Source organism: Salminus brasiliensis, chromosome 24, assembly GCF_030463535.1.
Source record: "Salminus brasiliensis chromosome 24, fSalBra1.hap2, whole genome shotgun sequence".
In the NCBI taxonomy this organism is placed as follows: Eukaryota; Metazoa; Chordata; class Actinopteri; order Characiformes; family Bryconidae; genus Salminus; species Salminus brasiliensis.
The window spans coordinates 18534134-18549781 of NC_132901.1; the positions used below are offsets into that span (position 1 = coordinate 18534134).

At 40.6% G+C, this 15648-nt stretch overlaps 1 protein-coding gene across 14 annotated transcripts in view; it reads right to left on the reverse strand.

The window, feature by feature from the left end:
* LOC140547107 (adhesion G protein-coupled receptor L3) overlaps positions 1-15648 on the reverse strand; it is a 423620-nt gene that overhangs the window by 164781 nt on the left and 243191 nt on the right. For all 14 annotated transcript variants that reach the window (XM_072670638.1, XM_072670640.1, XM_072670645.1 and 11 more), the window contains one exon: positions 8482-8591. In XM_072670638.1, the coding sequence (XP_072526739.1) occupies positions 8482-8591 (110 nt within the window). The remainder of the gene's footprint in view (positions 1-8481; positions 8592-15648) is intronic.

The following is a 15648-nucleotide window of genomic DNA, read 5'->3' on the forward strand; positions in this document are numbered from 1 at the left end:
TGTCAATTCCACTGGCAGCCATACATGCCCATACAATGACAGTACCTCCACTATGTTTGACAGATGATGTGGCATACATAGAATCATAAAACCTTCCTTTCCTTCTCCAAGCTCCAAGTAAATCTGGGTTTCTTCTGATCACAGCATCTTGCTGCAGAGCTGGACAGGCTTTTTAGATATTACCCATGATGTCTTGAGTGCAGACTTTGACAATGATACAAGCAGCGTCCTGTGGGCAGCAGCGTCCTGTTAGAAGTGATGAAGGACTAGAGGATGACCAGCACAAACTGTGCAGCAGCAGATACACAGCTTCTGTCTCTGACTTTACATCTACAAGGTGGACCCACTAGGTAGGAGGGTCTAATAGAGAGGACAGTGAGAGGACACAGTGTTTAAACACTCCAGCATGTCAGTGTCACTGCAGTGCTGAGATTGACCCATCACCCAAATAATACCTGCTCTGTGGTGGTTCTGTGGGGTCCTAAACATTAGGAGGCTAACAGAGTATGCAGAGAAACAGTCTGTACTTAAAGAACTACAAAGTGCTCCTATAAGAGAAGTGTGCCAAGTCCATTCGAAACCAGGGGTGGTCATAATATTCGGAGATGACTGTGTGTATATAAATATAGGGTTATAGAAGAATGTTAATTTGTGGTTTGAATTTGCAAGACAGAGAGAGACAGACAGAGACAGACAGGCAGAGAGAGAAGCAGCAGGTGTGGCTGGAGCTGCCAAAACAATCAGCTCGTACTCTATTATCCTCATAAAGCTGTTAATGCCGTGCAGGCCATTGGCTCTGCTATTACAACCCAAGCTGGACACTGGCACTGAGAAGACTGAGGAAAAAACTACCACTTGCACAGTATGCTACACTATATGTCCAAATGTGTGTGGACACTCCTTCTAACGAACGCATTCAGTTGCAGGAACCATGCTTGTAATAGAGAGAACCTTTACATCAAGTCAAGACCTTAAGTCAAGACCTCTTCGCTGGGAGACTATTGCACAGACTGTGGTTGCAAATTTGACCACATGGTGGACAGTTTTAGCTTCATTTCTTTAGAAAGGCAGGGAATGACACCACAGTGTCCATATTTTCAACAGTTATTGGGAACTAGCGCTAGCTCAGTATGCTAAATAGGTACGTTAGGAACTAGCTCAGTATGCTAAGTAGGTATGTAAGATACTTCCACTATCATAGTATGCTAAATAGGTATGTTAGGAACTACTACTAGCTCAGTATGCTAAGTAGGTGTGTTAGGAACTAACACTAGCATAGTATGCTAAATAGGTATGTTAGGAACTAGCTCAGTATGCTAAGTAGGTGTGTTATGAACTACGACTAGCACAGTATGCTAAGTAGGTATGTTATGAACTACGACTAGCACAGTATGCTAAGTAGGTATGTTATGAACTACGACTAGCACAGTATGCTAAGTAGGTATGTTATGAACTACGACTAGCACAGTATGCTAAGTAGGTATGTAAGATACTTCCACTATCATAGTATGCTAATTAGGTATGTTAGGAACTACTACTAGCTCAGTATGCTAAATAGGTATGTTAGGAACTAGCAGTTTGCTAAATAGGTATGTTAGGAACTAGCAGTTTGCTAAGTAGGTATGTTAGGAACTATCACCAGCTCAGTATGCTAAATAGGTATGTTAGGAACTACGACTAGCATAGTATGCTAAATAGGTATGTTAGGAACTAGCTCAGTATGCTAAGTAGGTGTGTTAGGAACTACCACTAGCTCAGTATGCTAAGTAGGTGTGTTAGGAACTATCACCAGCTCAGTATGCTAAATAGGTATGTTAGGAACTACGACTAGCATAGTATGCTAAATAGGTATGTTAGGAACTAGCACAGTATGCTAAGTAGGTGTGTTAGGAACTACCACTAGCATAGTATGCTACACATTGAACTGTGTTATCGCTTACCATTAGCACAGTAGGCTAGCTAGATCGTATACAGGCTTTCTAGCCCAGGTGGAAACGGTTGAGCAGCCAGGGGGTTAGATTTTACCAGTAAAATCACTGAACCTTCAACCTTACATGTTCACGGCTAAGCTAAAGCCGTCGCAGCACCTCATCCTGAACCTCAGGTCTGCAGGAGGGCACGGATCCTTTCCTCTCACTCTTTCATTCTGTTATTTTTTCGTTCCTTCACTCTTTCCTTCTAATTTTCCGGCGTTTGCTTTCCGAGGCATCGCCGACATGAAAGGTAGAAGAAGACGAAATAAAGAACGAGAGAAAAAGGTACAACAAAGGCTCCCCAAAAGCAGCGTGTAATTATGCATCATTTCAGAATTAATTATGCTGTATACATTGAGGTCAGCAGATTTTTCCAAGGCAACAGCATGCGAAAACAGCTCTAATTGCTAAAGCTAGGGGAATGGAATGTAGCCAAGGAGGAAACAACATGGAGAGACAGAGAGAGAGAGAGAGAGAGAGGAGAGAGAGAGAGAGAGAGAGAGAGAGACAGAGAGAGAGAGAGAGAGAGAGAGAGAGAGAGAGAGAGAGAACATGAAACAAAGAGAGACGGAAAAAAAAAAAAAAAAACAGGACAGAGAGTGAAGTACTTAATACATGGAATTGGGGTTATTTTCCAGCTGACATCATGCACTAAACATAACCAGCTCCGGATTGAACGAATGGCTGTAAACATGCTGTCAATAATTGCAGCGTATGTGCCTGGAAATGTGTTTGTGCTCAACGGGAGAAAGAAGCAAGATGTTGGACAATGTTCAAAACAGAAAACAGAGAATAGCCAGGATACAGAAGGACTCTGATAAACACTTTTGCGAAAAAAGTATTGGGACACACCTCTTAATCATTGAATTCAGGTGTTTCACTCAGTCCCATTGCCTTGTGTTTATAAAATCAAGCACCTAGCCGTGCAGCCTGCCTTTACACACACAAGTGAAAGAATGGGAGCTTCTAAAGAAATCTGAATTCCAGCATGGTTCTGAGTACTGGTAAAGAGCTCTAGAGAATACAGAAAAAAAGTACAGGAGAAGACAGACAGACAGACTAATAGACAGACAGACAAATACATAGATAGATAGATAGATAGATAGATAGATAGATAGATAGACAGACAGACAGACTAATAGACAGACAGACAAATAGATAGATAGATAGATAGATAGATAGACAGACAGACAGACTAATAGACAGACAGACAAATAGATAGATAGATAGATAGATAGATAGACAGACAGACAGACAGATAGATAGATAGATAGACAGAGACCGACAGACAGACAGGTAGACAAATGTATAGATTGATAGGCAGAGCGACAGAAAGATAGAGAGCCAGACAGACATATATTTAGATTAATAGACAAAGAGCCAGACAGACATATATATAGATTTATAGACAGATAGACAGACAAAGACAGAGAGACAGACAGATAGATATATAGATCGATAGACAGAGGAACAGACAGATAGACAGATAGATAAACAGATAGACAGACAGACAGACAGATAGATAGACAGACAGACATACAGACAGATAGATATATAGATAGATACTCAGCAAGCCAACTGCATGATAGACAGATTATTTGTGTTGTCATGGTTTTCTATAGAACCGCTGTGTGTTTACTAAAGACCCCTGCAGAACCCTCTGTTGAAGGGTCTACTTTACTAACTTCACAATACCTGCAGAGTTAAAGCATCACAGTGGTCACCTAGTAATGACACTGCTCACTACTGGGCAGCAAACACCCACACACACACACACCTATACTTGCACATAATGCTGCGTGACAAAACAGACACACAGACACACTTGCATGTCCTGGATAAGTCTATTTGTTAGACTGATGGCACTTCACTTCCCTTTTCTTCCTTCTGAATACAGATGGTGAGAGCAATGTGTGTGTGTGTGTGTGTGTGTGTGTGTGTGTGTGTGTGTGTGTGTGTGTTCTTCACATGATAAACGTCTTGAAGCCTAACCTAGCATGTGTGTCCGACGTCTCATATACACACACCCTGTTTCCCAGTCTCTCTCTCCCTCTCTCCCTACCTCTCTCTCTCTCTCTCTCTCTCTCTCTCTCTCTCTCTCTTTCACCCAGTCTCTTGCTCTCTTTTCTATCTCTCTGCCTTTTTGAGAATGGAGGCAGCTGTTACTTTTTTGACAGAGCACCTTTCAGACTAGAATACTGATGTTACAGCAAGGGGGGGGCAGAGCGAGAGAGATAGAGTGTGTGTGAGACAGAGAGAGGAAGAGAGAGAGAGAGAGAGAGAGAGAGAGAGAGAGAGAGAGAGAGAGAGAGAGAGAAAGAGAGAGAGATCTCATCAATGTCTTAATAGAGAGCTTCTTTTACCTGTGAGGAGATTTTGCTGTGGATGACTGCTCACTTTATTACTGCCTGTCACCATATAGAGCTTCATGAACATTCCACTATTCCTCCTGAAGCATCCCGCTAGAGCACGTCCACTTCAAAATTGCCTAATCCCTTTCTGCTTGTGCTATTTCCCCGTTTTTATAAAAATATCCCACTACCATGACTAAAATATTCCACTGTTTTACTTTTATAACATTCCTCTATTGTACTTTTATGGCATTCCATTATCCCACTTCTACACTTCCACTCTTCAGCTTCTAAAACATTCCACCACGGCTCTTTCAAATTTCCCATTTGAGCTTCTGCAACATTCCACTTATCCACTGCTACAGGACTGCAGTATTGCTATTAATATTAGATCTAAACATTCCAATACTCCACCTCCGTCACATTCCTCTTCCCACTTCTGAAGCGCTGTACTATTCCACGGATGCAAGGTTCCACTACTCCACTGAGTGCTGTACTATTCCACACATTTAGCATTCGTTTCAGTCATTTCATTAATAGATCATTTAACTATTGGACTTTTATGATATTTAAATATCCCGCTTCTAGATTTCACTATTGCGGTTCCGCTATATTCCATTGCTGCTTCTGAAATGTTCCAAGGTAGCATACCTTTGCACTTCTGCAACATTCCACTAATCAACTTCCACATGACTGCACTGTCACTATTAATATCACATCTAAAACCTTCCAATACTTCACTTCCATGACATTCCACTATCCCACCTCCTTAGTGTTCTCCCTTATTTGACTTTTGATATTCCATTATTCCACATCTGCATTCCATGATTCTGCTTCTGAAACGATCCAGTATTTCCCTTTCTACAACATGCCATCTTTACACATCTGCAACGTTCCACTAATCCCCTTCTAAAGGACTGCACTATTACTATCACATCTACAACCTTCCAATACTCCACTTCCATCACATTCCACTGTCCCACTTCTACAGAATTGTACAGTTCCACTAATATATAGTGTGACTACTCCTCTGGAAGAACTTTTCCATTTTTTGCCAATTCTGACTTTTGATATTTCACTATTCCTCTGATGATGATTCTGCTATGATTCTGCTTCTAAATCTTTTCAGTGTTTCCCTTTCCACAACATGCCATCTTTGCACTTCTGGACCATTCCACTATTTCCCATGTGAAACACAATACTCCACTTCCACAACATTCCACCATCCCATTTCTACAGTATTCTGCTTTTCCATTCCTACAAAGTTCCACTACTCCACTGGTAGGACCTTCTACTATTCCACATATGAAACATTCTGCCCTTTCATTAATACCCTTATCTTGATATTCCATTATCCCACTTCCACATTCCATGATTCCACCTCTAAAACATGTCCCTTTCACCACATGCTTCCTTTGCATTTCTGCAACTTTCCACTTTTATACTTACTTTACTTTATACTCACTTACTTTATACTTTTATACCACTATTTCACATCAGAAAATTCCAATACTTCACGTCCTTGACATTCCACTAACCCCCTTTTATAGCATTCTACCATTTTATCTACATTTACATTTATGGCATTTAGCAGACGCTCTTATCCAGAGCGACTTACAAAAGTGCTTCACTATTTACTCAAGAAAACCTCAGCTAGTTAGAATAGACTAATAATTCAAAGATACCTCTAAGCTTTAGACATTACTAAACACAAGTCAATAAGGTGACCATAGTACTCTACTATTCGCCCAAGTACTTTCAGAAGAGGTGGGTCTTCAGTCTGCGTTTAAAGACAGTGAGTGACTCTGATGTTCGGACACCCAGGGGAAGCTCGTTCCATCACTTTGGTGCAGGACAGAAAAAAGCCTGGACGCTTGTCTTCCGTGAATTTTGAGGCATGTCGGGTCGAGCCGAACCGTACTTGAAGCTCGAAGGGCTCTGGGTGTGGATCGGCTTTTGACCACTGCCATCAAGTACGGAGGGGCTGGTCCAGTCTTGGCTTTGTAGGCCAGAGTCAGGGTTTTGAATCTGATGCGGGCAGCAGCTACAGGAAGCCAGTGAAGAGAACTCAGCAGTGTAACATGGCTGAATTTAGGAACGTTAAAGACGACCAGTTGCAAAAGTTGCAAAACCAATGCACTATTCCACTTTAGTAAAGTTCTGCTTCTGTATTGACATTATTCAAATTTCCACTATTTCACTTATTTAACATTTCACCATTTCAGTAATACAGAATTCCCTTTATTCCACATCTACATTCCATGATTCTGCTTCGAAAACATTTCTGTATGTCCCTTTTCACAATATGCCACTTTTGCACTTCCACAACACTCCGCCATCCCATTTCTACAGCATTCTGCTTTTCCGTTTCTACAATCTTCCACTTCTCTACTGCAACAACATTCCTCTAATCCACTTATTCAGCATTCCACAAATACTTTCCACTTCAACATCCCACTGTTCTGCTTCCACAACATTGCGTTATCAGACATTAATCTAACCCCCACCCCGTCCCCTCACGGCACCTGCCTCAATTATCTGCTGAAAGAACGCACGTCTGTCTCTTCCCACTGCTACCCCTCCACCTCTAATCTCCCTCTCTCTCTCTCTCGCCCTCTTCATCTCTGTATCTGTCCATCCATCTCTGCCTCTGTTTTGTCATCCATCCATCCGCCTTCCCCCTATCCGCAATCACTCCTTCCTGTCGTCCATTCTGATTGAGTGTGACAGCGTTAATGTGTACTGAGGTGGAGCCGTCAAATGAGCACCCACACACGAACACACACACTCACGCACGCAAACACACACAACGCTTTGATAGTTCATATCACTGCAGGGAATTCCGAGGAGACTAAGCCGGATCGGGCTGGAGAATTAGCGCCATCAAGCTCGTTAGCATGTTTGCGATGTCCTAATTGACGGCTTTATTAATTAGCTGTCGATGGGCAGATTAGAAGATTTGAAATTTACACCCTTCAAATGTTCCGAGAGAACAAAGATAACGGACAGGGAGGAGGAAGGAGTGCGAGATTTCAATTATCTGATAGCTCCTTTCCAGGTATTCCTACAAATGAAATTCCTGTCTTTCAGGCTTAATCTTTAGACAAGTTTTTGCAGTTCTTGTTGTTCTGCTGTGAATTCAGTTCACACTGCATAATTAAGTCAACCAAAGCTAACGTTTATTGCCATTTCAGCCCCCCCCCCCCAAAACAAAAACAGCATACACTTAGCTTACACTATATGGACAAAAGTATTAGGACACCTGCTCATTCATTGATTTTCCAGAAGTCAAGGGTATAAAAAAATCTTATCCTGCTTTTGTTGGAGTAACTGTCTCTACTTTCCAGGAAAGGCCTGGGCTTCTAATAGACTTCACTGATTTCATTTGATTATGCTCAGTGCGTTGGATCATCACCACCCTCACCAACTCATCCCCAGCTTAAAAGTATTGAATGGAACACCCTCCATCATTCCCCAGAACACAGTTCCACTGCTCCACAGCTCAATGCTGGGTGGCTTTATACCCCACTAGCCCACGCCTGGCATTAGTGCAGGCATGGTGCTCAACAGGTTCATGCTCAAGTAGCCGAATGCATTCGTAAGGACATTTGGACATCTAGTGTAGGTCACCGCTGCATTAAGGCTGTTGAGCGTGAAGGTAAGGAAAGCATCACGTTCTGTATTCCAGCAGGAGAAATATACCTGCTGGCCGAAGATAACATTACAGCAAATCTATCACAGCCAGCCCCTATCGCTGCCTATCTGGCAACTTAGTCATTTTGACACACTATAGCACTTAGCTACTTTATCATATGGATCCGCTTAAGGGACCCTGGCCATTGTGGACTTTGTGGACTTTATATACACACACACATACACACACACACACACACACACACACACAAAGCTGAGAATTTATGAGTTGAATATCGGTGAGAGAATTTTATCTGCTGAAATATGAGAACAGAAATAAATCAAAGCAGACGCTACATCTTAACTAAAGCTACAGATATTTCTACTGGTGTTTGCAAAGGACAACTCACATAGTTTTCTCAAAGTAAATATGAGTGTGTGTGCGGGGGGTGGGGGTTGTTTTCCTGCGTGCCTAAAAGAGAAAAAGTGTGCATGTGTGCAATAAAATATGAATTGATACATACTGTATGGGACACACTCGTACTGAACCTCCAGGTATTTGTAGGTTCCAGGGCAGGGGTCAGGAAAAGCATCCGGTCCAGCAACCACCGCACACTGGGTTCTGTTATTACACCTGAAAAAAGGACCACACACATTTTAATCAATAATTCATAGTAGTTACTGAATAATTCATAGTGATAGAATAATGCATGGTGGTAACACAATAATTCATAGTGGTTATTTAATCATTCATCATAGACACTGACTAATTCATTGTGGTAACAGAATAATTTATAGTGGTTATTTAATCATTCATCATAGACACTGACTAATTCATTGTGGTAACAGAATAATTCATAGTGGTTATTTAATCATTCATAGTAGATACTGGATAATGCATAGTGGTTATTTAAAAATGAATAATGAACACTGAATAATTCATAGTGGCAACAGAATAATTAATAGAGGTCATTTAATAATTAATAATAGATTTTAAATAATTCATACTGATAACAGAATAATACATAGTGGTAACACAATAATTCATAGTGGTTACTCAATCATTCATTTTAGATAATGAATAATTCATAGTGATAGAATAATGCATAATGGTTATTTAATAATTCACAGTAGACACTGAATAATTCATATTAGATACTAAATCGTTAATAGTGGTTGTGTAATAATTCATACTAAATTAATAATAGTAGACACAATTCATAGTAGATACTGAACAATTCACAGTAGTTACTAGAAACCTTAAAATGATTACTGAATAATAAATAACAGATGCTAAAACATATACAAATAGTACATACTTAATAATTTTGCTGCTTACTGAATAATAAATATAGGAAAGTGAATTCTAAAATGGTTACAAAAAAATTTATCATGGTTGTTGAACAATGTGTAGTAGTTAGTAAAAAATGCACCATGGTTGTTCAATAATGTACAGTAGATACAGCATGAAAAATAGATGCTAAATAATTCATCTTTGAACCTGAATAACTCATAGTGGCCACTGAATAATTAATAGTTATAATTGATAATTAATATTGATTAATTCATAGTAGATACTGAGTAATTTATAGTATATCATTTATCCCATTTCTAAACCAGAAATAAATAGAAAACTTTAGAAAACAACAGAAACTCGGGGGGGGGGGGGGTCATACAGGTTTCAGCCCTCATTATTAAAGGCATATCCAGATATGCTCAAAGTCATAATAATGTCATTGCCTCAAATCCCATAACACGCACACACCCAGATCATTATCGACCGATTGGACAGTTAGCATGTGGCTAATGAAGGGGAATAAATGGTATTTGAGCGTGTGAGTGTGTGTGTGCTGAAAGGAGTGTGAGTGTGTGAATGTCAGCAGTAAAAGCAGTGGTTTGGGAAGGGAAGATGGGATAGGAATTATCAGTGTAACAAGAGAGCGAGAGTTTGCTCTGGATATGAAAGTGTGACCAATCAGAGAAAGGACAGAGGCAGCCATGTACAAAATCCAACTAATCGCACCCCACTGCTTTCCTATTACTGATACAATCAAAACACACACACACACACAGACACACACACACACACAGCAATTAAAGTAACTACCCTTTTGACCATAAAAAGTGCAGATTTCTGGGGGAATTAAAGGGTTTGTATCATGTTGTTTATAAACACTATTACAGACATCCATGCAAATTAGCCTGGTTTTAGGTTTCCATGGTTGTGATGTCACTAAGAAAGAACACATTTACATATATCCACCTCTCTAACCTACGGCAGTTCAGCTCCGCCCACTGTCACTAAAGTTGTAAGAACTATTTCACTCTGAATTATAACACAGGGCAACCAATCAGAACAGAACTCATTTACATATACATTTGCTATAAATTCAGCATATGAAACAATAGGATAGTACTTATGTATATTAACTCATAGTATATACTAAATAATTCATAGTGGTTATTGAATAATTCATTTTGGCAACTAAATACTGTATCTCATAATGGTTGTTGAAAAATTCATAGTGGTTACTTAATAAATAATTAATCATATTTACTGAATAATTTATTGTAGATACTGAAAAGATCATAGTAGATCCTCAATAATCAATAGTAGTTACTGAATAATTCATAGAATTTATCTTACAGAATAATGGATAGTGGAAACAACATTTCATTCATGGTAGCTACTAAATAATCCATAGTAGACACAAAATAATTTATAGCATGTACTGAATAATTCATAATGGATACTGAATAATTCATAATGGATACTGAAAAAGTCATAGTAGATACAAAATAATTTATAGCATGTACTGAATAATTCATAATGGATACTGAATAATTCATAATGGATACTGAAAAAGTCATAGTAGATACAAAATAATTTATAGCATGTACTGAATAATTCATAATGGATACTGAATAATTCATAATGGATACTGAAAAAGTCATAGTAGATACAAAATAATGTATAGCATGTACTGAATAATTCATAATGGATACTGAATAATTCATAGTAGATACAAAATAATTTATAGCATGTACTGAATAATTCATAGTGAATACTGAATAATTCATAGTGGATAGTGAATAATTCATCGTGGATACTGAATAATCCATAGTACATACAGAATAATTTATAGCATGTATTGAATTATCCATAGTAGTTTCTAAATAATTCATAATGAAAACCAAAGAACGGATAGTGGAAACTTTTTTCATAGAAGCTACTGAATAATTCATAGTGGATACTGTATAATCCATAGTAGTTACTGAATTATTCATAGCGACTATTGAATAATTTCTACGGTTACTGTATCCCATAGTGGTAACAAAACAATTCAAAACATTGGTTACTGAATAAGTAACAGCGGCTGTTGTTTGCTGAAAAATTCATAGCGCTTGTAGAATAATTCATAGCACATGTCAAACAATTCCTAGTAGAGCATCTGATCCAGTTTCTAAGCCATAAATAAAAGTTACATTTAATAACAGTCAACAAACAACCTCCAACCCAAACTGTTCTTGGCACAAAAACCCACACAGTTGATACCCTGGATAAGTGGAATACAAGATATCGGCCCTTTAAGGGGGTTAAAGTAGCTATTGATAAAGTACTGGACCATCATTGACAGGACACTGCAGACGGTCATAAAGCTCACCGGGTGGCCAGCCTCAACTGCATGTCCGCCCCTCATCCATCAATTACATCTCCTTTTTCTCAGGCCCTGTCATTCATTTCAAGGTCGCTCAAGGTCAAGGTGGCCCAGTTTAGAGACGCCCGCTGTGCGATTAAAGTGCGCCTCCTCGCTTTAATTGCCATTGATCAAGAGAGAGCGAGAGGTGATCAATGAGCTGTGGAGTGAATGAGGAAGAGAGTCGGGGTCTCACAGGAGACCAGCTTTTAATGAGATAAGAGACGCGGCCCGTAGCCTGCTGTGTTTTATGAGAGCGGTACAGGCTGTCAGAGAGAGAGAGAGAGAGAGAGACATGTACACAGTCAATCTCAAGCATCAAACGGGTAAAAGATTGTAGGATGATCTAATACATTCTTTACATCAGCCATAACATTAAAACCAGCTGCCTAGCATTGAGTAGGTCCCCCCTGTGCCACCAGAACATTCGAGGATTGGATTCCACAAGACTTCAGAAGGCGTCCTGTGGTCGCTGGCACCAAGATCCTTTCACTCCATTCACCTTTCTCTCTTTCTGTTTCTCTCCCTCTCTGTCCTCAGCGCCTGTCTCATCCCATCATCTCTCTCTCTCTCTCTCTCTCTCTTTCTCCCTCTCTCTATCTCCCTCCCTCTCTCTTCTTATCACCTGCCTCTCTTTTTTTCTCTCCTTTGTTCTCTCTCTCTTTTTATCTCTTTTCCACTTTCTCTCCGTCTCCCCACCTACAATTTCCTCTCTCTCTCTCTCTCTCTCTCTCTCTCTCTCTCTCTCTCTCTCTCTCTCTCTTTTTCTCCAAGTACCTTTCATTATCTCTCTCTTTCTCTCCCCGCCCCCAATAGCCTCCCAATAGAGGACACAGGTATAAAGTCACACTAAAGTGTGTGTGTGTCCATCGGCGACACTGAACACCAGCATACTCAATCATACTACTATAATTAGTACAGGGGGCGTTCCAGTCTCCAGTCTCCAGTCATTACTCTACAGTAAAGATCACGTCAGATAAGAGGAGATAAGAGGCCTTCAGTGCTTTTATACTCACCCCTGTAAAGCGGTTCGAACCTGTCTGCTGTAAAGCATGTTAAACGGGGACATTTCATTCACTCATGTTTTAAGAGGATTTGACTTGATTTGATCTACTTTAGACTGGTCAGCGGACCCCATCTTTCTTACCAACAACAGCACCTGCCTCTACGAGTGAACATGGAGGGAACCCTGTGGGCCTAATCGAGCAGCTTCCAAAAGCCTCAGGGGACATTTCACTGGATTAATGGTCCTAATACAGCAATGCGGATTACACACTCAATCCAAATCTCTGGCTTTATCTTCAGCTCCATGTCTGTCTGTCAGTCTCTCGGCTGCAGCGGTTATGGACCACACTCAAACACAAAAACAGAATCCTACATGGTTCTAAATGGCAGAAATATATACAGCTTTATAAAGGCACTGGAAAACCAGGGGAACTCTCTGAGAGAACTGCTGGTAGGATTGCTAGAAAGGGGCGTTCAGGCCTAAAACTAGCATCTTGCTAGTGCAGTCCAGGCCCTGAGGTGGAATGGGAGGACGGACTTCGTCCAGGTCGGCTTTTCTGTGGTTAGCTTGTGAAGCCGCCACCATTTCTGAGTGATTGATGGAAGAAAAATTAGAGATGGAGGTGGTAGGAGGTAGGTGTGAAGTTTGCTGGACACATGGTTGGACACATGGTTGGAAGCAGGGTATATAAAGGGTAAGACGATTGAGAGGAGAGAGAGAGACTTTGGGGTGTGCTCCCTCTCCCAAAATTAAGTTATGGCATAACTCCACTTGGTGTTATTTGTCATGTTGTGTAATATCTGTAGTGTAGCATCGAATCCCTCAGTCTCATCAGTTTGACAGAATTCTCAGCTTTATCCCCTTTTTGTGTTTTTGGTCCATTAATGATCTCTCACTGCAATACCCAGCATGCATTATGCAAACACATCAGACAACCACTGGGTATTCCCTCCACAGCAATCAAGTAACCCACTGATGTAGAGGCTAGTAAACACAGATGTGGAGTTGGGGTATGTGCCGTAATGTTCTGTTTAAGCTGACTGCACAAAAACAAACAAACAAACAAATAAATAAACAAACAACAAGGCAAAACCCAACCCATAGGCACTGAAGATTCGTTACCTGGTTCGATACCTGGGCTTGGTAAGTTGTCATAGTTGAGCCTTTGACCAAGGCCCTTAACCCTCTCTGCTCCCTGGGCACCTCAGCAATGTCTGTCCAGCGATGTGTGTTCATTGTCACTGTGTGTGTTTGCTCACTAGTGTGTATGTGTGTGCTCACTGCACAGATGGGTCAAAGGTGTCCAATTCAAACTTTATACTCTACCCTCTGCACGCATCTGCACTAATTCAGGTCTTTCCACTTATTTCCCTCTGTATCGTGGCACTCGCCAAGGTTGTCCATTGAGCCCGGCCTTGTTTGCGCTTGCGTTGGAGCCCCCTATCTATTGCCCTTAATTCCTTCTCAGAAATTCAAGGACTAGTCGGCTATGAAATGAAAAATGGGGTCTTTATAGGCTGATGACCTTCTAGTATATCTTTTCAACCCCCAATTGTCTTAAAACAAAACAAAATTTTCCTCGTAACCAGGTTGCTTTGCAGATATCCCGTCCAGTCTGACCCCAAATTCCTTCAGATATTGTGGCATCAACAATACTTGTACAATGTCTTTGGTCTAAGAGGCCAATTTCACTCATTTGACATTGGTGAAGGCCGACTTTCATAGGTGGAATAGTCTCAGGCAGGGTCCAATGTCTCAAAAGAAACGGCCTTCCTTCTTTGGGTCCTTAGAGAAAGTCATTACCACAGGAAACTTCCTAGAGTTTGATTATCTGTTTGCCAAAGGCTTAGAGATATTAATCACCAGCAAATTCTGGAAGCAAACCACCTGTTGCTGGTTGATGATGGTGAAAGGAGGATGGTTCCTACACAATGATGAGCCTTATGTTCGTAGGTGGCTGCTACGGTGTTTCTGGTGGGGAGTAAGGTGTTGCCTGGTGGTTGCTATGGCAAAATATGACCTTATTTCCAATATTTTTTTTAATATTTCAACATTTAGACATCATTTACACTGACTTCCATTAAAGTTAGGAAGATTTTTTAGCTCACTTCTAAAAGTGTTGAATCTGACATAAGGCCTTCAGTCCAGCTCCTGAAGTCCTAACCAATTGACATCACTCGCCTGGCTGAATCTGCCTAGATACTACAGTGGAAACAATTCCAGTTGGACTGCTTCCCTATGCATGTTACGAAGGACTATATGAATATGAACAAAACTAAAATGCAGGGATAGTTTAGTTTAATTAGTTTAGGATGAAAAAAATGGACACTTTGTATGTTCCAGAAATCAGGCTTTTCTGAAGGCCCAGAAGGCCCAGAGGCTTCCTCGCTCCATAGAAGGCCTGCAATAGTCCTGCAGAGTGAGGCACCACATACAAAAGTGACCAAGATGAATGAGGTCCCCCACACAGTACCAATACTACAACACACTACTAACTGCACTCCGCAGCCCAACACCCAAACACTCCACAGCAAAGCAGGAATACAGCCATTACACACCGACAGCTCCTACTTGAATGATCACAGCCACACACAATGGCACAGTTTTGAGCGTATGAAGAGGAGAAAGCAGCTCGAGAACAAAGGAAAACCAGGACTTCGGTTAATTCATCAAAATAAATGATGTTCTTGACGGGTAGCTTTAAGAATGCAAAAGGGAGCATTTTGAAGACAAGCTCACTTAAAATGCTGTGTGTGTGTGTGTGTACCTATACAGTCAGACCAACTAGATCTGAAAATGACTTTTGAGACATTCCAAATCTCTTATTAGAGTGTAAACAGTGTGTGTGTGTGTGTGTGTGTGTGTGTGTGTGAGTGAGAGTATGTGTAGTGTACGTGATGGACAGGTCAATATCCACCGTCTCGGTCACAAACCATTATGGTTTAGTGATTGCTGTGGTGTGATGTGAGTGTGTGTGTGTGTGTGTG